The sequence below is a fragment of the Oncorhynchus mykiss genome, chromosome 15, assembly GCF_013265735.2.
Source record: "Oncorhynchus mykiss isolate Arlee chromosome 15, USDA_OmykA_1.1, whole genome shotgun sequence".
In the NCBI taxonomy this organism is placed as follows: Eukaryota; Metazoa; Chordata; class Actinopteri; order Salmoniformes; family Salmonidae; genus Oncorhynchus; species Oncorhynchus mykiss.
The window spans coordinates 56,502,580-56,526,960 of record NC_048579.1 but is presented as its reverse complement, the minus strand read 5'-3'; the positions used below and the strand labels follow the sequence as shown (position 1 = coordinate 56,526,960).

At 47.7% G+C, this 24,381-nt stretch overlaps 1 protein-coding gene across 31 annotated transcripts in view; it reads right to left on the bottom strand.

Moving 5' to 3' along the window:
- LOC110490359 (CUGBP Elav-like family member 2) overlaps positions 1-24,381 on the bottom strand; it is a 247,022-nt gene that overhangs the window by 19,367 nt on the left and 203,274 nt on the right. For 17 of the 31 annotated variants that reach the window (XM_036944699.1, XM_036944695.1, XM_036944692.1 and 14 more), the window contains 4 exons: positions 23,995-24,024; positions 21,146-21,225; positions 2,769-2,999; positions 1,877-1,940 (listed from right to left, as the gene is read on the bottom strand). In XM_036944699.1, coding sequence (XP_036800594.1) covers positions 1,877-1,940; positions 2,769-2,999; positions 21,146-21,225; positions 23,995-24,024 — 405 coding nt within the window. The remainder of the gene's footprint in view (positions 1-1,876; positions 1,941-2,768; positions 3,000-21,145; positions 21,226-23,994; positions 24,025-24,381) is intronic. The other 14 variants (XM_036944703.1, XM_036944712.1, XM_036944713.1 and 11 more) reach the window with 3 other exon arrangements.

Sequence of the window (24,381 nt, the reverse complement as noted above, 5' to 3'; positions counted from 1 at the left end):
AGCAGGGGTGTTCAACTCCCACCATATGAGGTCCAGAGCCTGCTGGTTCTTCTGTTCTACCTGATTATTAATTGCACCCAATCAGTTCCCACTTAGAGGGAAACAATGAAAAAACACAGTGGAACTGGTCCAGAGTTGAGTTTGAGGGCCCTGGAGAATGACTAAGACTAGGAGACACAGCTGTGGGGGAACCAGAGAGCAGAACAGAGCAGAATAATCATCAACGCTACCAGCATCCCTTTAATATGGACAGAACCGCTCTATTCTCAACCCCTATCTATAATATCAAACCTCTCCACGGTACCTGTTCATAAAGACTGAGATCTAAGGAAGCTATTCATGTGCAATGGCTACACTTCATCTGGAGTGTGAAACAGCAGAGAGCCCCGGTCCTGAATAAGGAAGAGAGACACAGAGACAGCTCTGCACACATCAGGAGCTCAGGGCTATACAGCTGGCAGGCTGTGCTAGGCTGTGCTGTGTGCTCCGGGCTGTATAGCTCTATGGAGGCTCCGTATGCCACCTGGGCTGAGCTGGGCCGGGGCTCTATCGTAAGCGCTAGCTAGCTAGCTGGCTCTAATTGAATGCTCATTGGGGTAATTGAGCCTCTCACTGCTCTCCGACTCCTCATGATGAAGACTGGGACCAGATGTCACTGAGCTGTCTCACATCTACTGCCAATCACGTACGGTAGCCCAGCGACAGATGGACGGCCAAAAGGATTCCGGAATGCAGCCGCGATTTCACTTCCAGTTCCAACTGTTCCAAGTCCCTGAGCGTTTCTCTCTCTGTGTGTGTGTGTGTGTGTGTGTGTGTGTGTGTGTGTGTGTGTGTGTGTGTGTGTGTGTGTGTGTGTGTGTATGAGAGAGAGTTCTAACAGCCGTTCACTGAGGTAAAACATCCTCAGAGCCCATCCTCACTCAACTACACCACATCAACCAACATTACTGTCGCTTAAAAATGTCCCCAAGTCCAGAACGCTCAACCCACCTACTTTGCAAGACATAGATACGCATTTTAAAAACTTGAGCCAATGAGCTTACTACTTTAGAAGTACATTATTTCTACCCTGCAACAACCAGTTCCTCAAATCCATTCAGTTTTCACTACTTATTAGAATGCCTTTTTTCCTTCAGTGGTGCTGGCAATTACAGTACTCCTGTGCCGATAGCTGCTATAAATATTCCCCCTCTGCCTCTCTCTGTCAGCCAGCTAAACAGTCTACAATCAGGAGCTGACAGCTTACTGAGCACCCAAGGAGAGGGAGAGAGCGAGAAAGAGAGAGGGTGGGAGTGAGGCGGCAAGAGGGAGAGAGGCAGGGCGTAGGAGGACGGAAGAAAGAGGGGGGGGGGGTAGGTGGGATGACAGGGTGAGGGATTCAGAAAAAGCAATTGAAAGAAAGAAAGAAGGAGGGGAGATACAGGGACAAAGGAGAGGGATGAACAGGATAAAGGATGGAGAGAGATAGGTGGGAGTGTGGGTAGGAGAACATGCAGAGGAAAAGACAAAGGAGAGGGATGAAGAGGATAAAGGATGGAGAGAGATAGGTGGGAGTGTGGGTAGGAGAACATGCAGAGGAAAAGACAAGAGAGACCAGCAGGGGGAACCAGTGAGCAGAGCCCCTCTCTCATCTCTCTCTATTTTCCTTCTGTGTTGCCTTAGTGCCGGACTACACATCCCTCCTTTGAGGCCTGGTACACTCTTCTGTCCTGATGGATAACAGACTCAAGACAAATCTGAACAACAGCGACATCTTAGAAAACTACAGCATAGTTTCTACAATATTACTCAGTGTGTGTGTGTGTGTGTGTGTGTGTGTGTGTGTGTGTGTGTGTGTTTGTGTGTGTGTGTGTGTGTGTACATCTGCTGGACTCACCTGCCATCTGTTGGATCCCACTGAAGGCTCCAAGGTTACTGGAGGAGGTGGCCTGTTGGAGCAACTGAGGGAGAAAGAAAGAGAGGAGCGATAGAGAGATAGATAGATGGGAAAATAATAAAAGAGAGAGAAACAGAGTGAGGATTGGAAATACAAACAGTGATCACCCTCACTATCTTTTCTCTGCTAGTATCCTCATTATCTTGGTAGCATTACTGCATGTGGGCTATATGCTATATAAACATTGAATATGACATCTTCTACTGTACATTTAACCACTGAGTCCCTGAGACATTTCAGAATAGAACACAGAGTAACATTTGTTACGTATGTGCATTTACAACCCTGTACACCTATTTCCACGTTTACAGGTTCAGGAAAGATCCTAGCTGTGATGAAGGGGACTCAAGGAAGAGCAGACTGGTCTGTTTCAGAGAAGTTGGGGACAGAAGTCTTAAAAGGTTTCAGAGTGAAAGAGGAAGAGGGTCAGTTCTGAAAGACGCTACCGGAGGAAGGGGGTCCTAAGAATGAGTTGAGAGGGGGGTTCTGAAATGCTATAAAGTACTGAAGCAGGGAGGGGGAATGAGGCTTCTGAAACACCACATGCCAATCTGTCAATCAATCACCGCTGTGACTCAATAGGATGACGATATTAGACATGGGAAAGACCTCTTATTGGATCACACCAACGATTGGCCCCGCCCATTGAACTTTTACCCCTATTATTCAAAGACCTCATTTCCCTGTCACCGAGGGGGGAGTGTACCCTTAAGGGGGGAAGAGAGAGGGAAAGGGATTGGAAGTGGGGTCTGACTCTCTGGGGGTGTGGACGGGTGGTTGGCGGTTGGCGGCGGCAGGGAGGGTAGTGGGGGGCGGGGAGGGTGGCACTGACTGCGGCGGCGACGGATGCGTTGGCTGCGGGGCTGCAGTAAGGGGTGGGCGATGCGGCGTGTCCTCTTACAGCCAGATACTGCGGGGTGAGGCCGCCCAGCCCTGTCAGACTCCCCCAGGTGGTGGCGTTGTTGAGCTGCTGCATCTGCTGAGCCAGCTGCTGCTGCAGGCGTCGCTGCTCCTTGTCCTTCTGCGTGTCGGCAAACTTCACCACGATGGGAGACGAGCAGCCCTGAGGGAGGAGGGAGGGTGGGAGGGAGGGTTCAGTATTGCACAAGGAATTTCCTGAATTCATATTCAAAATATGCAACCATTTGATTGGTTTCACAAGGAAGTGGTTACAAACTAACCTTAACACAACATAGGTACAATGCACGCAGACACACACGTAACACGACATTAACAAGCACACACAACTAAGGGGAAGGGACTAGCTTCCCATAAGGGCCAGTTATCTTACAGTCCACAATGGGTTTATTTCAACAGAAAGCGATTTCCTGAGTTCTAAAAGTATTTCATCATCTCACGGAGTGGGAGTGGGGAAAAGAAAGAGCGAGATGGAGAGGGACGGGGAGATGGAGGTAGAGAGAGAGAACAGAGATGGTCAGAGGGACGGGGAGACGGAGGTTGAGAGAGAGAACAGAGGTGGTCAGAGGGACGGGAGACGGAGGTAGAGAGAGGGAACAGAGATGGTCAGAGGGACGGGGAGACGGAGGTAGAGAGAGAGAACAGAGGTGGTCAGAGGGACGGGGAGACGGAGGTAGAGAGAGAGAACAGAGGTGGTCAGAGGGACGGGGAGACGGAGGTAGAGAGAGAGAACAGAGATGGTCAGAGGGACGGGGAGACGGAGGTAGAGAGAGGGAACAGAGATGGTCAGAGGGACGGGGAGACGGAGGTAGAGAGAGAGAACAGAGGTGGTCAGAGGGACGGGGAGACGGAGGTAGAGAGAGAGAGAACAGAGATGGTCAGAGGGATGGGAGACGGAGGTAGAGAGAGGGAACAGAGATGGTCAGAGGGACGGGGAGACGGAGGTAGAGAGAGAGAACAGAGATGGTCAGAGGGACGGGGAGACGGAGGTAGAGAGAGGGAACAGAGATGGTCAGAGGGACGGGAGACGGAGGTAGAGAGAGAGAACAGAGGTGGTCAGAGGGACGGGGAGACGGAGGTAGAGAGAGAGAACAGAGGTGTTCAGAGGGACGGGAGACGATAGCGAGAGAAAGCGATTTAGAGAGCTTAGAGAGAGAGAGAGAAAAGAGGTGGTCAGAGGGACGGGGAGATGGAGGTAGAGAGAGAACAGAGGTGGTCAGAGGGACAGGGAGATGGAGGTAGAGAGAGAGAGAACAGAGATGGTCAGAGGGACGGGGAGATGGAGGTAGAGAGAGAGAACAGAGATGGTCAGAGGGACGGGGAGACGGAGGTAGAGAAAGGGAACAGAGATGGTCAGAGGGACGGGAGACGGAGGTAGAGAGAGAGAACAGAGGTGGTCAGAGGGACGGGGAGACGGAGGTAGAGAGAGAGAACAGAGGTGTTCAGAGGGACGGGAGACGATAGCGAGAGAAAGAGATTTAGAGAGCTTAGAGAGAGAGAGAGAACAGAGGTGGTCAGAGGGACGGGGAGATGGAGGTAGAGAGAGAACAGAGGTGGTCAGAGGGACGGGGAGATGGAGGTAGAGAGAGAGAGAACAGAGATGGTCAGAGGGACGGGGAGATGGAGGTAGAGAGAGAGAACAGAGATGGTCAGAGGGACGGGGAGACGGAGGTAGAGAGAGAGAACAGAGGTGGTCAGAGGGACGGGGAGATGGAGGTAGAGAGAGAGAACAGAGATGGTCAGAGGGACGGGGAGATGGAGGTAGAGAGAGAGAGAACAGAGATGGTCAGAGGGACGGGAGACGGAGGTAGAGAGAGGGAACAGAGGTGGTCAGAGGGACGGGGAGATGGAGGTAGAGAGAGAGAACAGAGGTGGTCAGAGGGACGGGGAGATGGAGGTAGAGAGAGAGAACAGAGGTGGTCAGAGGGACGGGGAGACGGAGGTAGAGAGAGAGAACAGAGATGGTCAGAGGGACGGGGAGATGGAGGTAGAGAGAGAGAACAGAGATGGTCAGAGGGACGGGGAGACGGAGGTAGAGAGAGAGAACAGAGGTGGTCAGAGGGACGGGAGACGATGGCGAGAGAAAGAGATTTAGAGAGCTTAGAGAGAGAGAGAGAGAATCAGAGCATTGTGTCCGTAAATGAAGTACATGTGTTTCTGTGTGTGTCACTCTTCCTCACTGTGTGTGTCACTCTTCCTCACTGTGTGTGTGTCTTTGTGTGTGTTTGTTCAGCTGCAATATGCTGATGACAGAGGATCTTTTACCTCAGTGAATGGCTGTTAGAACGCTCTCACACACACACACACACACACACACACACACACACACACACACACACACACACACACACACACACACACACACACACACACACACACACACACACACACACACACACACAAAGCAGTGAGCTGTAACATAAAAGACACAGCAGCAGTGATGTAGCTACAGAGGACACTAAACCACAGACATTATAATCTATCATATCACACCAGTACATTCCTCACGCTGAAATCAAAGCCTAACTGGGGGGGAAAACCTGCTCAAACACACAATCTGCCACGGGAGAATAAAACTCTTTTAATTGAAACATTTAGTTGGAGGCGAGTTTTCAGACTCAGTCAGGGAGTTTGTGACATTGTTTGGCTCATACTGTGATCGCCATCCTAACCAGATGGCATATTATATCACCTCTCTATCATACTGTAGGGCTGGCCTGTGTGTCTGGGTGTGTATGTCTGTTTGGGTGTGTATGTCTCTCACTGTGTGTTCATCTCTGAGGGTTTGACTGTATCTATCAGCCGATGAACATGTCTCTTTAGCTGAAGGCAGCTCAGGCATATTTACTCCCTCTCTCCAGCACCTATTTCCAGCTAGACGAGAGATAAAGAAGGGAGAAAATTGCATTCGGAGGAGAGTCAGTCAGGGGCCTCTTGTGTTAGAGCGCATTCCACCTGGAGACAGGCCTTTCTCTTTCTCTCTCTCTCTCTCTCTCTGTCTGCTAAATATCTCATTACTCCAGCTGACATCCAGCAGGCCGGGAAAACACGGCCCAGAATGAGAGGCCGATCCTGGGAGGGGGTGGAGGAGCAAGGGTCATAGAGCTCCAGAGATTGATACTCGAGTGATTCGGGCTAAATCATGGCTTTTCTCTAAGGGGGGGATTTCCGACCTGAGTTAAGCGTGTGTAAATGGAACATAATTCCCCTTTTATGCACTTTTCTCTCAATGTGTATTCTGACCTTGAACTTAAGCATGAGAATAGCATGCTACTCACCCGCTATTTGTTTAGGGGGGAGATGGAATGAAGTTGTGGCGGAAGTGTGTCTACAGATATGCCATATTCCCTCATAATTACACCACATTCACACGCAAATAATATCAACTTTCCCACTGTAAAGTTTATGAAATGCTGTGCCGTTATGCAGAATTTAAATTGTACAGCCTTTTAACTTGTAGGGATGGGCACTCTCGATTATCTTAATTATAGGCTACCCCGACTTTCTCTATTTCCTGTTTCTATCATGTTAAATATTAGCCACTATCAGTATCGACCGTCAGTAGCCCTAGTAACCACACACATTCAACTACTGTTAGTTCCCTTCAGTTGGTATAGCCGACATTATCATTCAATTTAATTACATTGTTTAGTTTACCTTCATTTGCTTCCTCTTTAAATGCCGTCACGGCCATGTGGTTGTTGCTAAGGCTCATTAGTACTAGTTGATAATATATTTACAAAATATTTTTGTTAATCTAAATGGTTACGAGTGGAGCGCAGACCAAGCCGTAACAGTTTGAACCCGATGTATACTTGGCCGTGTCATCCCACAACCTGGTCTCAGAGCATTTCATATTATTCTGGAGGTAAATCCTTTTAGTATGATATGTTACATTTCATATGGTATGTATTCATTTGTGGATTTTCCATCACCCATTTTGTATGTTACTGTATGTTACGAAGTTGCAAAAGGCCCAATATGTTACGAATTTGCAAAATGTACTAAATGTTACGAATTTGCAAAATGTACTAAATGTTACGAATTTGCAAAATGTACTAAATGTTACGAATTTGCAAAGCGTTTAATATGTTACAAATTCTAGCTAGGTAGCTAAAGTTAGCTAGCTGGCTAACATTAGCTAGGCTAGGGGTAAGGTTTAATTTTGTATTTATTTTATTTATATTTGACCTTTATTTAACCAGGCAGGCTAGTTGAGAACAAGTTCTGATTTACAACTGCGACCTGACCAAGATAAAGCAAAGCAGTTCGACACATACAACAACACAGAGTTACACATGGAATAAACAAACATACAATCAATAATACAGTAGGACAATCTATATACAGCATGTGTAAATGAGGTAGGATAAGAGAGGTAAGAAAATAAATAGGAGGCAAAGTAATTACAATATAGCAATTAAACACTGGAATGGTAGGATGTGCAGAAGATGAATGTGCAAGTTGAGATACTGAGGTGCAAAGGAGCAAGATAAATAAATACATACAGTATGGGGATGAGGTAGATTGGATGGGCTATTTACAGATGAGCTATGTACAGGTGCAGTGAGCTATGTACAGGTGCAGTGATCTGTGAGCTGCTCTGACAGCTGGTGCTTAAAGCTAGTGAGGCAGGTAAGAGTCTCCAGCTTCAGAATTTTTGCAGTTCGTTCCAGTCATTGGCAGCAGAGAACTGGAAGGAGAGGAGGCCAAAGGAAGAATTGGCTTTGGGGGTGACCAGAGAGATATACCTGCTGGAGCGCGTGCTACGGGTGGGTGCTACTACGGTGACCAGTGAGCTGAGATAAGGCCCCCTTTACCTAGCAGAGACTTGTAGATGACCTGGAGCCAGTGGGTTTGGCGACGAGTATGAAGCGAGGGCCAGCCAACGAGAGCATAGAGGTTGCAGTGGTGAGTAGTATATGGGGCTTTGGTGGTAAAACGGACGGCACTGTGATAGACTACATCCAGATTGCTGAGTAGAGTGTTGGAGGCTATTTTGTAAATGACATCGCCGAAGTCAAGGATTGGTAGGATAGTCAGTTTTACGAGGGTATGTTTGGCAGCATGAGTGAAGGATGCTTTGTTGCGAAATAGGAAGCCGATTCTAGATTTAATTTTGGATTGGAGATGTTTAATGTGAGTCTGGAAGGAGTGTTTACAGTCTAACCAGAGTAGTGATGCTGGATGGGCGGGCAGGCGCGGGCAGTGATCGGTTGAAGAGCATGCATTTAGTTTTACTTGCATTTAAGAGCAGTTGGTTAAGAGTTCAGTTAAAGGGTTAAGGTTAGGGAAGGGATAGCTAAAAAGGTTAAGGTTAGGGGAGCATTAGCTAAAATGTTTAAGGTTAGGGTTCGGGGAAGGGTTAGCTAACATGCTGAATAGCTAAAAAAAAGTAGTAAGTGGTTGAAAAGTTGCTAATTAGCTAAAGTCGTCCGTGAAGAGATTTCAACTTTGGATCTTTGGATTGATCGACGTTCGCGCGTTATACGTCCGACCAAATACCCTACTTTCGTTTCTGCCTCAATTAACCATCTGTCTTATGTAACCATGCCAAACATATCATACTAAATTAGGTGTCCCGGATTTACTTTCACTATGTTACGTCTAGTCTATAAGACCAGGCTGCATCCCACAGTTCCATGGTTAGAGCAGGCAATAGACGAGAGCATAGCCTACTATTGTACACTATTCTCCCTATTATAATTCTATGTACACTAATCTTCTAACATTACCATGGAGAGTCTCAATTTGGTGTTTGTCCCATTTTGTGAAATCTTGGTTGGTGAGAGGACCCCAGACCTCACAACAATAAAGGGCAATGGGTTCTATAACTGATTCATGTATTTTTTGCCAGATCCTAATCGGTACGTTGAATTTTATGTTCCTTTTGATGGCATAGAAGGCCCTTCTTGCCTTGTCTCTCAGCTCGTTTACAGCTATGCGGAAGTTACCTGTGGCACTGATGTTTAGGCCGAGGTATGTATAGTTTTTTGTGTGCTTTAGGGCAATGTTGTCTAGATAGAGTTTGTATTTGTGGTCCTGAAAACTGGACCTTTTTTGGAAAACCATTATTTTTGTCTTACTGAGAGTTACTGTCAGGGCCCAGGTCTGACAGAATATGTGCAGAATTTCTAGGTGCTGCTGTAGGCCCTCCTTGGTTGGGGACAGAAGCACCAGATCATCAAACTGGAATCCATACATCCTGAGGCTGCATTCATTGTAGCTGGGGATTTTAACAAGGCTAATCTGAAAACAAGACTCCCTAAATTGTATCAGCATATCGATTATGCAACCAGGGCTGGCAAAAACCTTGGATCACTGCTATTCTAACTTCCGCGACGCATATAAGGCCCTGCCCCGCCCTCCTTTAAGAAAAGCTGACCACGACTCCATTTTGTTGATCCCTGCCTACAGACAGAAACTAAAACAAGAAGCTCCCACGCTGAGGTCTGTTCAACGCTGGTCCGACCAATCTGATTCCACACTCCAAGACTGCTTCCATCACGTGGACTTGGATATGTTTCGTATTGCGTCAGACAACAACATTGACGAATACGCTGATTCGGTGAGCGAGTTCATTAGAACGTGCGTTGAAGATGTCGTTCTCATAGCAACGATTAAAACATTCCCAAACCAGAAACCGCGGATTGATGGCAGCATTCACGTGAAACTGAAAGCGCGAACCACTGCTTTTAATCAGGGCAAGGTGACCGGAAACATGACCGAATACAAACAGTGTAGCTATTCCCTACGCAAGGCAATCAAACAAGCGTCGGTATAGAGACAAAGTAGAATCTCAATTCAACGGCTCAGACACAAGAGGTATGTGGCAGGGTCTACAGTCAATCACGGATTACAAAAAGAAAACCAGCCTCGTCACGGACCAGGATGTCTTGCTCCCAGGTAGACTAAATAACTTTTTTGCCCGCTTTGAGGACAATACAGTGACACTGACACGGCCTGCAACCAAAACATGCGGCCTCTCCTTCACTGCAGCCGAGGTGAGTAAAACATTTAAACGTGTTAACCCTCGCAAGGCTGCAGGCCCAGACGGCATCCCCAGCCGCGCCCTCAGAGCATGCGCAGACCAGCTGGCTGGTGTGTTTACGGACATATTCAATCAATCCCTATCCCAGTCTGCTGTTCCCACATGCTTCAAGAGGGCCACCATTGTTCCTGTTCCCAAGAAAGCTAAGGTAACTGAGCTAAACGACTACCGCCCCGTAGCACTCACTTCCGTCATCATGAAGTGCTTTGAGAGACTAGTCAAGGACCATATCACCTCCACCCTACCTGACACCCTAGACCGACTCCAATTAGCTTACCGCCCAAATAGGTCCACAGACGATGCAATCTCAACCACACTGCACACTGCCCTAACCCATCTGGAAATGAGGAATACCTATGTGAGAATGCTGTTCATCGACAACAGCTCGGCATTTAACACCATAGTACCCTCCAAGCTCGTCATCAAGCTCGAGACCCTGGGTCTCGACCCCGCCCTGTGCAACTGGGTACTGGACTTCCTGACGGGCCGCCCCCAGGTGGTGAGGGTAGGCAACAACATCTCCACCCCGCTGATCCTCAACACTGGGGCCCCACAAGGGTGCGTTCTGAGCCCTCTCCTGTACTCCCTGTTCACCCACGACTGCGTGGCCTCGCACACCTCCAACTCAATCATCAAGTTTGCGGACGACACAACAGTGGTAGGCTTGATTACCAACAACGACTAGACGGCCTACAGGGAGGAGGTGAGGGCCCTCGGAGTGTGGTGTCAGGAAAATAACCTCACACTCAACGTCAACAAAACTAAGGAGATGATTGTGGACTTCAGGAAACAGCAGAGGGAACACCCCCCTATCCACATCGATGGAACAGTAGTGGAGAGGGTAGCAAGTTTTAAGTTCCTCGGCATACACATCACAGACAAACTGAATTGGTCCACTCACACAGACAGCATCGTGAAGAAGGCGCAGCAGCGCCTCTTCAACCTCAGGAGGCTGAAGAAATTCGGCTTGTCACCAAAAGCACTCACAAACTTCTACAGATGCACAATCGAGAGCATCCTGGCGGGCTGTATCACCGCCTGGTAAGGCAACTGCTCCGCCCACAACCGTAAGGCTCTCCAGAGAGTAGGGAGGTCTGCACAACGCATCACCGGGGGCAAACTACCTGCCCTCCAGGACACCTACACCACCCGATGTTACAGGAAGGCCATAAAGATCATCAAGGACAACAACCACCCGAGCCACTGCCTGTTCACCCCGCTATCATCCAGAAGGCGAGGTCAGTACAGGTGCATCAAAGCTGGGACCGAGAGACTGAAACAGCTTCTATCTCAAGGCCATCAGACTGTTAAACAGCCACCACTAACATTGAGTGGCTGCTGCCAACACACTGACTCAACTCCAGCCACTTTAATAATGGGAATGGATGGGAAATGATGTAAAATATATCACTAGCCACTTTAAACAATGCTACCTAATATAATGTTTAAATACCCTACATTATTCATCTCATATGTATACATATATACTGTACTCTATATCATCTACTGCATCTTTATGTAATACATGTATTACTAGCCACTTTAAGTATGCCACTTTGTTTACATACTCATCTCATATGTATATACTGTACTCGATACCATCTACTGTATCTTGCCTATGCCGCTCTGTACCATCACTCATTCATATATCTTTATGTACATACAGTGCCTTGCGAAAGTATTTGGCCCCCTTGAACTTTGCGACCTTTTGCCACATTTTAGGCTTCAAACATAAAGATATAAAACTGTATTTTTTTGTGAAGAATCAACAACAAGTGGGACACAATCATGAAGTGGAACGACATTTATTGGATATTTCAAACTTTTTTAACAAATCAAAAACTGAAAAATTGGGCGTGCAAAATTATTCAGCCCCCTTAAGTTAATACTTTGTAGCGCCACCTTTTGCTGCGATTACAGCTGTAAGTCGCTTGGGGTATGTCTCTATCAGTTTTGCACATCGAGAGACTGAATTTTTTTCCCATTCCTCCTTGCAAAACAGCTCGAGCTCAGTGAGGTTGGATGGAGAGCATTGTGAACAGCAGTTTTCAGTTCTTTCCACAGATTCTCGATTGGATTCAGGTCTGGACTTTGACTTGGCCATTCTAACACCTGGATATGTTTATTTTTGAACCATTCCATTGTAGATTTTGCTTTATGTTTTGGATCATTGTCTTGTTGAAAGACAAATCTCGGTCCCAGTCTCAGGTCTTTTGCAGACTCCATCAGGTTTTCTTCCAGAATGGTCCTGTATTTGGCTCCATCCATCTTCCCATCAATTTTAACCATCTTCCCTGTCCCTGCTGAAGAAAAGCAGGCCCAAACCATGATGCTGCCACCACCATGTTTGACAGTGGGGATGGTGTGTTCAGCTGTGTTGCTTTTACGCCAAACATAACGTTTTGCATTGTTGCCAAAAAGTTCAATTTTGGTTTCATCTGACCAGAGCACCTTCTTCCACATGTTTGGTGTGTCTCCCAGGTGGCTTGTGGCAAACTTTAAACAAGACTTTTTATGGATATCTTTAAGAAATGGTTTTCTTCTTGCCACTCTTCCATAAAGGCCAGATTTGTGCAATATACGGCTGATTGTTGTCCTATGGACAGAGTCTCCCACCTCAGCTGTAGATCTCTGCAGTTCATCCAGAGTGATCATGGGCCTCTTGGCTGCATCTCTGATCAGTCTTCTCCTTGTATGAGCTGAAAGTTTAGAGGGACGGCCAGGTCTTGGTAGATTTGCAGTGGTCTGATACTCCTTCCATTTCAATATTATCGCTTGCACAGTGCTCCTTGGGATGTTTAAAGCTTGGGAAATCTTTTTGTGTCCAACTCCGGCTTTAAACTTCTTCACAACAGTATCTCGGACCTGCCTGGTGTGTTCCTTGTTCTTCATGATACTCTCTGCGCTTTTAACGGACCTCTGAGACTATCACAGTGCAGGTGCATTTATACGGAGACTTGATTACACACAGGTGGATTGTATTTATCATCATTAGTCATTTAGGTCAACATTGGATCATTCAGAGATCCTCACTGAACTTCTGGAGAGAGTTTGCTGCACTGAAAGTAAAGGGGCTGAATAATTTTGCATGCCCAATTTTTCAGTTTTTGATTTGTTAAAAAAGTTTGAAATATCCAATAAATGTCGTTCCACTTCATGATTGTGTCCCACTTGTTGTTGATTCTTCACAAAAAAATACAGTTTTATATCTTTATGTTTGAAGCCTGAAATGTGGCAAAAGGTCGCAAAGTTCAAGGGGGCCGAATACTTTCGCAAGGCACTGTATTCATTATCCCCTTACACTTGTGTGTATAAGACAGTAGTTTTGGAATTGTTAGTTAGATTACTTGTTGGTTATTACTGCATTGTCGGAACTAGAAGCACAAGCATTTCGCTACACTCGCATTAACATCTGCTAACCATGTGTATGTGACAAATAAAATGTGATTTGATTTGATTTGATCAGCAAACAGTACACAGTAGACAAACAGTACACATTTGACATCAGATTCTAGCAGGGTGAGGCCAGGTGCTGCAGACTGCCATCGCCAATTCATTGATATATGTTGAAGAGGGTGGTGCTTAAGCTGCATCCCTGCCTCACCCCACAGCCATGTGGAAAGAAATGTGTGTTTTTTGCCTATTTTAACCTCACACTTGTTGTTTGTGTACATGTATTTTATAATGTTGTATGTTTTTCCCGCAACACCACTATCTATCAATTTGTATAGCAGATTCTCTTGCCAAATTGAGTAAAAAGTTTTTGGGAAATCAACAAAACATGAGAAGACTTTGCCTTTGTTTTGTTTTGTTTGTTTGTCAGTTAGGGTGTGCAGGGTGAATACGTGGTCTGTTGTACAGTAATTTGGTAATAAGACTATTTGACATTTGCTCAGTACATTGTTTTCCCTGAGGAAATGTACGAGTCTGCTGCTAATGATAATTTTCATTTTTATTTATTTAACATTTATTTAACTAGGCAAGTCAGTTAAGAACAAATTCTTATTTACAATGATGGCCTACTAAAAGGCACAATGCCTTCTGCGGGGACACACAAAGCAGCCACAACTGTCAGTAAGTGTCCATGATTGAGTCTTTGAGATAAAACTGTCCAGTTTGAGTGTTTGTTGCAGCTCGTTCCAGTCGCTAGCTGCAGTGAACTGAAAAGAGGAGCGACCCAGGGATGTGTGCGCTTTTTTTCTTTCTGATTAATTTACCCTATATCACATTAGCATAACCCCCTGAGTCCCTTTCGTGTTTCACACCTGGATTTGTTCTTAACTGACTTGCCTAGTTAAATAAGGATATGATATATGTAGCCTTATATGGTCAGTCAGACTTATACATATAAATGGGTTAGCTGACAATGTGGCAGAAGGCTGTGTGTTGTTGTGACTCTGGATGGCCAGTTAGCTAGCAACAATGACAAGCTGCCATGTGGGGAATCGTAAGTGGCGCGTTTCAGCTATTTTTATCTTGTTCTAGAGTTGTTTTGACTGATGTCACGTCTATGCTAATATGGCTCAAATTTGCTAGCTAGCTAACCGACAACTGTAATGATGTACATTATATCTACAACAGTATGTGGACCCAAATTAGTGGATTCGGCTATTTCAGTCAAACCCGTTGCTGACAGGTGTATAAAATTGAGTACACAGCCATTCAATCTCCATAGTCAAACATTGGCAGTAGAATGTCCTTACTGAAGAGCTCAGTGACTTTCAACGTGGCACCGTCATAGGATGCCACCGTTCCAACAAGTCAGTTCATCAAATTTCTGCCCCGCTAGAGCTGTTATCGTGAATTTGGAACGTCTAGGAGCAACAACGGCTCAGCCGCAAAGTGGTAGGCCACACGAGGCCACAGAACGAGACCGGCGAGTGCTGAAGCGCGTAAAAATCGAGTTCCAAACTGGCTCGGTAAGCAACGTCAGCACAAGACCTGTTCATCAGGAACTTCATGAAATGGGTTTCCATGGCTGAGCACAAGCCTAAGATCACCATGTGCAATGCCAAGCGTTGGCTGAAGTGGTGTAAAGCTTGCCACCAATGGACTCTGGAGCAGTGGAAACGCCTTCTCTGGAGTGATGAATCACGCTTCACCATTTGGCAGTTCGTGAGACGAATCTGTGTTTGGTGGATGCCAGGAGAACGCTACCTCCCTGAGTGCATAGTGTCAAATGCAGTTTGGTGGAAGAGGAATAATGGTCTGGGGATGTTTTTCATGGTTCGGGCTGGGCCCTTAGCTCCAGTGAAGGGAAATCTTAAAGCTAAAGCATACAATGACATTCTAGATGATTCTGTGGGGAACAGTTTGGGGAAGGTTCTTTCCTGTTTCAGCATGAAAATGCCCCCGTGCACAAAGCGAGGTCCATACAGAAATGGTTTGTCGAGATTGGTGTGGAATAACGTGACTGGCCTGCACAGAGCCCTGACCTCAACCCCATCGAACACCTTTGGGATGAATTGGAATGCCGACTGCGAGCCAGGCCTAATCGCCCAACATCAGTGCCCGACCTCTCTAATGCTCTTGTGGCTGAATGGAAGCAAGTCCCCGCAGTTCCAAAACCTAGCGGAAAGCCTTCTCAGAAGAGTGGAGGCTGTTATAGCGGCAAAGGGGGGACCAACTCCATATTAATGCCCATGATTTTGGAATGAGATGTTCGACGAGCAGGTGTCCACATACGTTTGGTCATGTAGTGTATTTGAGAGACAATTGCTCATTGTGCAATTATTATTAGTACTATTTATGGTTTCAAAAAACATTGGAGATGAAATATAGTTTACATATTGTCAATCGTCTAAGCCAATCATCTGTTTTGCCCCATAGTTGCGCATGCGTGAGTTTTGTTACTGAACAACCAACCCGTCATAGGACATATGAGCTTGTTAGTTTTAATGGGCTGGTGGTAAATAGCAGACACAGAGACGGCTGTTTCTCTGCTTATACCTCCCTCACTGTGTCAATCTCTCCATCCCTACATCCCTATTTTTTCTCCCATTAACTTGTCTAGTTTGTCCAGTCTCCAAACATACATGGCTGTGTTTCCTCACTCACAATCCACTTACTGTGTTGTGCGTATCCTTGGTCTCTAGAAGTCCTGATATTAGCCAGGGCCGGCCCTAGCTTTTGGGGGCCCTGAGCGAGATTTGGTTGTGGAGATCAAAACATTTTGCCCCCCCCCCCCTTGAAAGCAGAGAGAAACATTTACATTTTAAAGTACATTTTCAGTAATTCTACACATTTTGCCATGGGGTGGAGAGCCATTTCTGAGTCATTTTACAGCTAATTTCCTGCAGTTCTAGCCATTTTGACATGGGGTGGAGAGCCATTTCTGAGTCATTTTACAGCTAATTTCCTGCAGTTCTAGCCATTTTGACATGGGGTGGAGAGCCATTTCTGAGTCATTTTACAGCTAATTTCCTGCAGTTCTAGCCATTTTGACATGGGGTGGAGAGCCATTTCTGAGTCATTTTACAGCTAATTTCCTGCAGTTCTAGCCATTTTGACATGGGGTGGAGAGCCATTTCTGAGTCATTTTACAGCTAATTTCCTGCAGTTCTAGCCATTTTGACATGGGGTGGAGAGCCATTTCTGAGTCATTTTACAGCTAATTTCCTGCAGTTCTAGCCATTTTGACATGGGGTGGAGAGCCATTTCTGAGTCATTTTACAGCTAATTTCCTGCAGTTCTAGCCATTTTGACATGGGGTGGAGAGCCATTTCTGAGTCATTTTACAGCTAATTTCCTGCAGTTCTAGCCATTTTGACATGGGGTGGAGAGCCATTTCTGAGTCATTTTACAGCTAATTTCCTGCAGTTCTAGCCATTTTGACATGGGGTGGAGAGCCATTTCTGAGTCATTTTACAGCTAATGTCCTGCAGTTCTAGCCATTTTGACATGGGGTGGAGAGCCATTTCTGAGTCATTTTACAGCTAATTTCCTGCAGTTCTAGCCATTTTGACATGGGGTGGAGAGCCATTTCTGAGTCATTTTACAGCTAATTTCCTGCAGTTCTAGCCATTTTGACATGGGGTGGAAAGCCATTTCTGAGTCATTTTACAGCTAATTTCCTGCAGTTCTAGCCATTTTGACATGGGGTGGAGAGCCATTTCTGAGTCATTTTACAGCTAATTTCCTGCAGTTCTAGCCATTTTGACATGGGGTGGAGAGCCATTTCTGAGTCATTTTACAGCTAATTTCCTGCAGTTCTAGCCATTTTGACATGAGGTGGAGAGCCATTTCTGAGTCATTTTACAGCTAATTTCCTGCAGTTCTAGCCATTTTGACATGGGGTGGAGAGCCATTTCTGAGTCATTTTACAGCTAATTTCTTGCAGTTCTAGCCATTTTGACATGGGGCAGAAAGAATATGTGGTAGTTCTAGCCATTTTGACATGGGGCAGAAAGAACATGTGGCAGTTCTAGCCATTTTGACATGGGGCAGAAAGAACATGTGGCAGTTCTAGCCATTTTGACATGGGGCAGAAAGAATATGTGGCAGTTCTAGCCATTTTGACATGGGGCAGAAAGAATATGTGGCAGTTCTAAAGCAAATTTCCTGCACAACCAAATTTTGAAATTGCACCTTGTGTATTCTACTATTCTAAATCTCAACAGTAAGTTGAGTTCCCCCCCACAAAATCTTCTTTGCTTAGGTCACTTATGTCGCTTATACCTGGAGCCGGCCCTGATATTAGCCAGAGCAGAGCGAACAGCCCTCTAACCACTCAAACAGCCTTTATAGGCAGGATGAATATTATACACACAGCCACAAATCACCAGGCTTTACAGAGCACCGTGAGTAACACAAATACAACCACATTAGTCTGCCCTACTTCTCTCTACCGGGAATAGTCAACATCCGCCTCTCTCTCTCTCTCTCTCTGTGTTTGTGTGTGCGCGCATGCGTGCACGTGTGTGTGTGCGTACATGGGTGTGTAAATGAATGTGCTTTCTCGTAAATGACCTGTCCTGTCCATATCCACTTTCATAATGCCGTGACATTTATAAAGTGTGTGTGTGTGTGCGTGTGTGTGTATGTGTGTGTGTGTGTGTGTGTGTGTGTGTGTGTGTGTGTGTGTGTGTCCTGAATGCCAGAGTATAATGAGAATGGATACGACAGTGACAAGGCCATTAGTGAAAGGCAAAGTCACACAAATACACATAGAAATGCACACACACAGACACACAGGCTCACAATCTAAAACAGTGGGGGACGATAGAGCCAAGACAATAACCAAACTCTATTTACCAATCCTCATTCGGACCCAAAGTAATTACTTTTAAATTGCAAACTGGGGACATTACAAAAACGGAGCAGCAGTTTGGGTCCTGCCCAGAGCTAGTCAGCAGCATGTTTTTCACATGGAAATTAACATTTGTTCCATTATCATTGTCCACTGCAATCTCTGCCTCCTGTTTGGGGCTTTATGTGTGTGTGAAATATTGGGAAAGTTAACTGGGCCATGGTACAGAAGGTTATGATGGTATAAATAGTATAAACACTGATTAAGAGCAATATGGGGGGTAAACACACAAACTGCAACGCAAAGTCACACACACACACACACACACGCACGCACGACACAGACATCATAGACATGTATACAAGCACGTACACACAGACAGACACACACACAATGGTAGATTGTGTGTACATACTGAGACATAAAGGGACGCCACAGACAGCCCTTTTCCTGTCAGGGTCACAGCACATCAATATGGATGGCTACCATCATCCTCAGCCCTTTTCCTGTCAGGGTCACAGCACATCAATATGGATGGCTACCATCATCCTCAGCCCTTTTCCTGTCAGGGTCACAGCACATCAATATGGATGGCTACCATCATCCTCAGCCCTTTTCCTGTCAGGGTCACAGCACATCAATATGGATGGCTACCATCATCCTCAGCCCTTTTCCTGTCAGGGTCACAGCACATCAATATGGATGGCTACCATCATCCTCAGCCCTTTTCCTGTCAGGGTCACAGCACATCAATATGGATGGCTACCATCATCCTCAGCCCTTTTCCTGTCAGGGTCACAGCACATCAATATGGATGGCTACCATCATCCTCAGCCCTTTTCCTGTCAGGGTCACAGAACATCAATATGGATGGCTACCATCATCCTCAGCCCTTTTCCTGTCAGGGTCACAGCACATCAATATGGATGGCTACCATCATCCTCAGCCCTTTTCCTGTCAGGGTCACAGCACATCAATATGGATCGCTACCATCATCCTCAGCCCTTTTCCTGTCAGGGTCACAGCACATCAATATGGATGGCTACCATCATCCTCAGCCCTTTTCCTGTCAGGGTCACAGCACATCAATATGGATGGCTACCATCATCCTCAGCCCTTTTCCTGTCAGGGTCACAGCACATCAATATGGATGGCTACCATCATCCTCAGCCCTTTTCCTGTCAGGGTCACAGCACATCAATATGGATGGCTACCATCATCCTCAGCCCTTTTCCTGTCAGGGTCACAGCACATCAATATGGATGGCTACCATCATCCTCAGCCCTTTTCCTGTCAGGGTCACAGCACATCAATATGGATGGCTACCATCATCCTCAGCCCTTTTCCTGTCAGGGTCACAGCACATCAATATGGATGGCTACCATCATCCTCAGCCCTTTTCCTGTCAGGGTCACAGCACATCAATATGGATGGCTACCATCATCCTCAGCCCTTTTCCTGTCAGGGTCACAGCACATCAATATGGATGGCTACCATCATCCTCAGCCCTTTTCCTGTCAGGGTCACAGCACATCAATATGGATGGCTACCATCATCCTCAGCCATAATGAGAGAGCCACCAAGGTGACTGTCAATCTCTGTCTTTAATACACTGTGTCATTACCAGATCGCTCGCTCGCTCGCTCGCTCGCTCGCACGCACGCACGCACGCACGCACGCACGCACGCACGCACGCACGCACGCACGCACGCACGCACGCACGCACGCACGCACGCACGCACGCACGCACGCACGCACGCACGCACGCACGCACGCACGCACGCACGCACGCACACACACACACACACACACACACACACACACACACACACACACACACACACACACACACACACACACACACACACACACACACACACACACACACACGCCTGACCAAGGCCCTGTAATTCTCCTGCAATCACATCCCTGTCATCTCCTACTGTCAAAAACCCTACAAACTGACAAGGACACCACAGCCCACACAGACACACTCCCAATGGCCATCGCCATGGCAATAGAGAGGTCATAGGGTCACTGATGGGGGTCCTGTCTAAATGTGGGCGTCTATAATGCTGCCTGTCTCATCTCTTCTCTTTCTGAGGAGTGTGACATCCTTAACAGAGCCAGTCAGGCTGATCAGTGTGATCTGGGGTCCTTGCTTATGTTATCTTGTCTGTTTTGACACTTTTTTCCCAATGCTTTTATGTTTTTCTTTTTCTGGGAAGAATGACTGCTGTTCTGAGTTTTGAAAGTGACTTTTCTTCTTTTTCCTACGTTGACATATTTGGCCAAAGGATGACGAGCATGTGACAGCATCCGACAGATTCTATCACACAGAGATGGAGAGAGAGAGAGAGATGGAGAGATGGAGAGAGAGAGAGAGATGGAGAGAGAGATGGAGAGATGGAGAGATGGCGAGAGAGATGGAGAGATGGCGAGAGAGATGGAGAGATGGCGAGAGAGATGGAGAGATGGCGAGAGAGAGAGAGATGGAGAGATGGCGAGAGAGATGGAGAGAGAGATGGAGAGATGGCGAGAGCGAGAGAGATGGAGAGATGGCGAGAGAGATGGAGAGATGGCGAGAGAGAGAGAGATGGAGAGATGGCGAGAGAGATGGAGAGATGGCGAGAGAGATGGAGAGATGGCGAGAGAGAGAGAGATGGAGAGATGGCGAGAGAGAGAGAGATGGAGAGATGGCGAGAGAGATGGAGAGATGGCGAGAGAGAGAGATGGAGAGATGGCGAGAGAGATGGAGAGATGGCGAGAGAGATGGAGAGATGGCGAGAGAGAGAGAGATGGAGAGAGAGATGGTTAGATGGAGAGCGAGAGCGAGAGAGAGAGGTGGAGAATGAGATGACAAAAGATAGAGAGAGAGATTGACAGACATATGGCGAGAGAGAGAGAGATTAACAGATTAAGGGAGAGAGAGAGAGATGGAGAGAGAGAGACGGAGAGAGGAAATTGAAGAGAAAGGGCGAGGGTACAGTACCTCCATAGTCTGAGACTGGTGCATGGCTTTGATTGCATTCTGTGCCATAGCCCTTGTAGAAAAGGTGACAAACGCACATCCTGTAGGGAGGGAGGGGAGGGATGGAGAGATGGTGTGAGGGAGGGAGGGATGGAGAGATGGTGTGAGGGAGGGAGGGAGGGAGGGAGAGATTGGTGTGAGGGAGGGAGGGAGGGAGGGAGGGAGGGAGGGAGAGAGAGAGAGAGAGAGAGAGGGAGGGAGGGAGGGAGGGAGGGAGGGAGGGAGGGGGGAGGGAGGGAGGGATGGAGAGATGGTGTGAGGGAGGGAGGGATGGAGAGATGGTGTGAGGGAGGGAGGGAGGGAGGGAGAGATGGTGGGAGGGGGGAGGAGGGGAGGGATGGAGAGATGTGGGAGGGAGGGAGGAGGGGAGGGATGGAGAGATGTGGGAGGGAGGGAGGAGGGGAGGGATGGAGAGATGTGGGAGGGAGGGAGGAGGGGAGGGATGGAGAGATGGTGTGAGGGAGGGAGGGAGGGATGGTGGGAGGGAGGGATGTGGGAGGGAGGGAGGAGGGGAGGGATGGAGAGATGGTGTGAGGGAGGGAGGGAGGGAGGGAGGGAGGGAGGGAGGGAGGGAGGGAGGGAGGGAGGGAGGGAGGGAGGGAGGGAGGATGGGACAATGGGATAGGGGGAGAGGAGAAGGAACGGGAGGAGGAAGAGGACAATGGGATAGGGGGAGAGGAGAAGGAACGGGAGAAGGAAGAGGACAATGGGATAGGGGGAGAAGAGAAGGAACGGGAGGAGGGAGAGGACAATGGGATAGGGGGAGAAGAGAAGGAACGGGAGGAGGAAGAGGACAATGGGATAGGGGAGAAGAGAAGGAACGGGAGGAGGGAGAGGACAATGGGATAGGGGGAGAAGAGAAGGAACGGGAGGAGGAAGAGGACAATGGGATAGAGGGAGAGGAGAAGGAACGGGAGGAGGAAGAGGACAATGGGATAGGGGGAGAAGAGAAGGAACGGGAGGAGGGAGAGGACAATGGGATAGGGGGAGAAGAGAAGGAACGGGAGGAGGAAGAGGACAATGGGATAGAGGGAGAAGAGAAGGAACGGGAGGAGGGAGAGGGCAATGGGATAGGGGGAGAGGAGAAGGAACGGGAGGAGGAAGAGGACAATGGGATAGGGGAAGAAGAGAAGGAACGGGAGGAGGAAGAGGACAATGGGATAGAGGGAGAAGAGAAGGAACGGGAGGAGGGAGAGGACAATGGGATAGAGGGAGAGGAGAAGGAACGGGAGGAGGAAGAGGACAATGGGATAGAGGAAGAGGAGAAGGAACGGGAGGAGGAAGAGGACAATGGGATAGGGGGAGAAGAGAAGGAACGGGAGGAGGGAGAGGACAATGGGATAGGGGGAGAAGAGAAGGAACGGGAGGAGGAAGAGGACAATGGGATAGAGGGAGAAGAGAAGGAACGGGAGGAGGGAGAGGACAATGGGATAGGGGGAGAGGAGAAGGAACGGGAGGAGGAAGAGGACAATGGGATAGGGGGAGAAGAGAAGGAATGGGAGGAGGAAGAGGACAATGGGATAGGGGGAGAGGAGAAGGAACGGGAGGAGGAAGAGGACAATGGGATAGAGGGAGAGGAGAAGGAACGGGAGGAGGAAGAGGACAATGGGATAGGGGGAGAAGAGAAGGAACGGGAGGAGGGAGAGGACAATGGGATAGATGGAGAGGAGAAGGAACGGGAGGAGGAAGAGGACAATGGGATAGGGGGAGAAGAGAAGGAACGGGAGGAGGGAGAGGACAATGGGATAGAGGGAGAGGAGAAGGAACGGGAGGAGGAAGAGGACAATGGGATAGGGGGAGAGGAGAAGGAACGGGAGGAGGAAGAGGACAATGGGATAGAGGGAGAGGAGAAGGAACGGGAGGAGGAAGAGGACAATGGGATAGAGGAAGAGGAGAAGGAACGGGAGGAGGAAGAGGACAATGGGATAGAGGGAGAGGAGAAGGAACGGGAGGAGGAAGAGGAGGAGACAAGAAAAACAAGACAAGACAAAAGGGTTGGACACGTCGTTGTTATAAACCCAAAACAGAGATTGTACAGAGAACTAAACAAGCAGACAACAGTGTTTTCAGGTTGCTAAGGAACAACAGCCAAAGAGCACAGCTAGCACCATGACGACCACACCCAACCCCATCTACAATAGGACAACTCCAATCAGAATCAGTAAGAGTTTTGATTGGCAGGTTGTCGTGCGCCAATGGGGATGGCTGTTGATGACTTGAGCATTGAGATGAGGTGGGGTGGTTGAAGCTCCCTCCCTCCCTCTTCATCTTTCCCAGCCTCTTTCTTTCTCTCTCTGCCCATCTCTCTCTCGCTCCTACACAGAAATAACTGGTTGTACTAGTATCCTCCCACTCTTCATCTTCCCCAGTCACTCTTCCTCCCACTCTTCTAGAGAATGTAAATCTGTCCAATTTGCATTAAAACGATTTGAACTCATTAGGCCTGCATTGTGTGTCTGATTGGATGCCCCCTCTTCCTCCTCTCCCTCCCTCTCTCTCTCTCCCCCCTCCTTCTCTCTTACTGTCCTATTCTGGGACATGAAGCCGACAAGAGAGAGAGGGGAGGGAGCCGGGGCGGGGCGGACGACTGTGACAAACCGTCTCTAGGGTTCTATGAAGAATGCATTCTGAAAAGACATCACAGAAAATCACACAAATTGAGCAAATCTTGGGGGAGGGAGGGAGAGTGCATGTGGCGGGCAGAATGGTGCACATTCTTTGGGAACTCTTAACTATTTGGCGATTTGGAGTTTGATCGGTTGGATCAAAATTGTTGGGTAATAGACTAGTATTAAATTAAATGGTATTACCCTTAACGTTGGCTTCCCGCTGGCTGAGGCCTGTTGGTTGGGGAGTGATCAGAGAGAGGCAGTGTCAATATACTGGAGGAGAGCTTCAACACCCCCACCCCCCAAGCTAACACGCTAACACACTAACACACAGTGAGCCATGCTAGCAGTAGTAGCACAGCCGTCCCCAGACCCACTCCACACACACTTTGTAGCTAGCTGACTGCACAGGATACAGTTAGCTAGCTAGCAGACAGGTCATCTAGTCAGAACTGTGTGCATGGGGTGGGGGTGGACGGATGGAAAGAGAGACAGAAAGAGAAAGAATACGAGTGAGTGTGTGTGTGAGAGAGAGCGAGAGAGAGACAGAAAGAGAGAGTATACGAGTGAGTGAATGGGTGAGTGTGT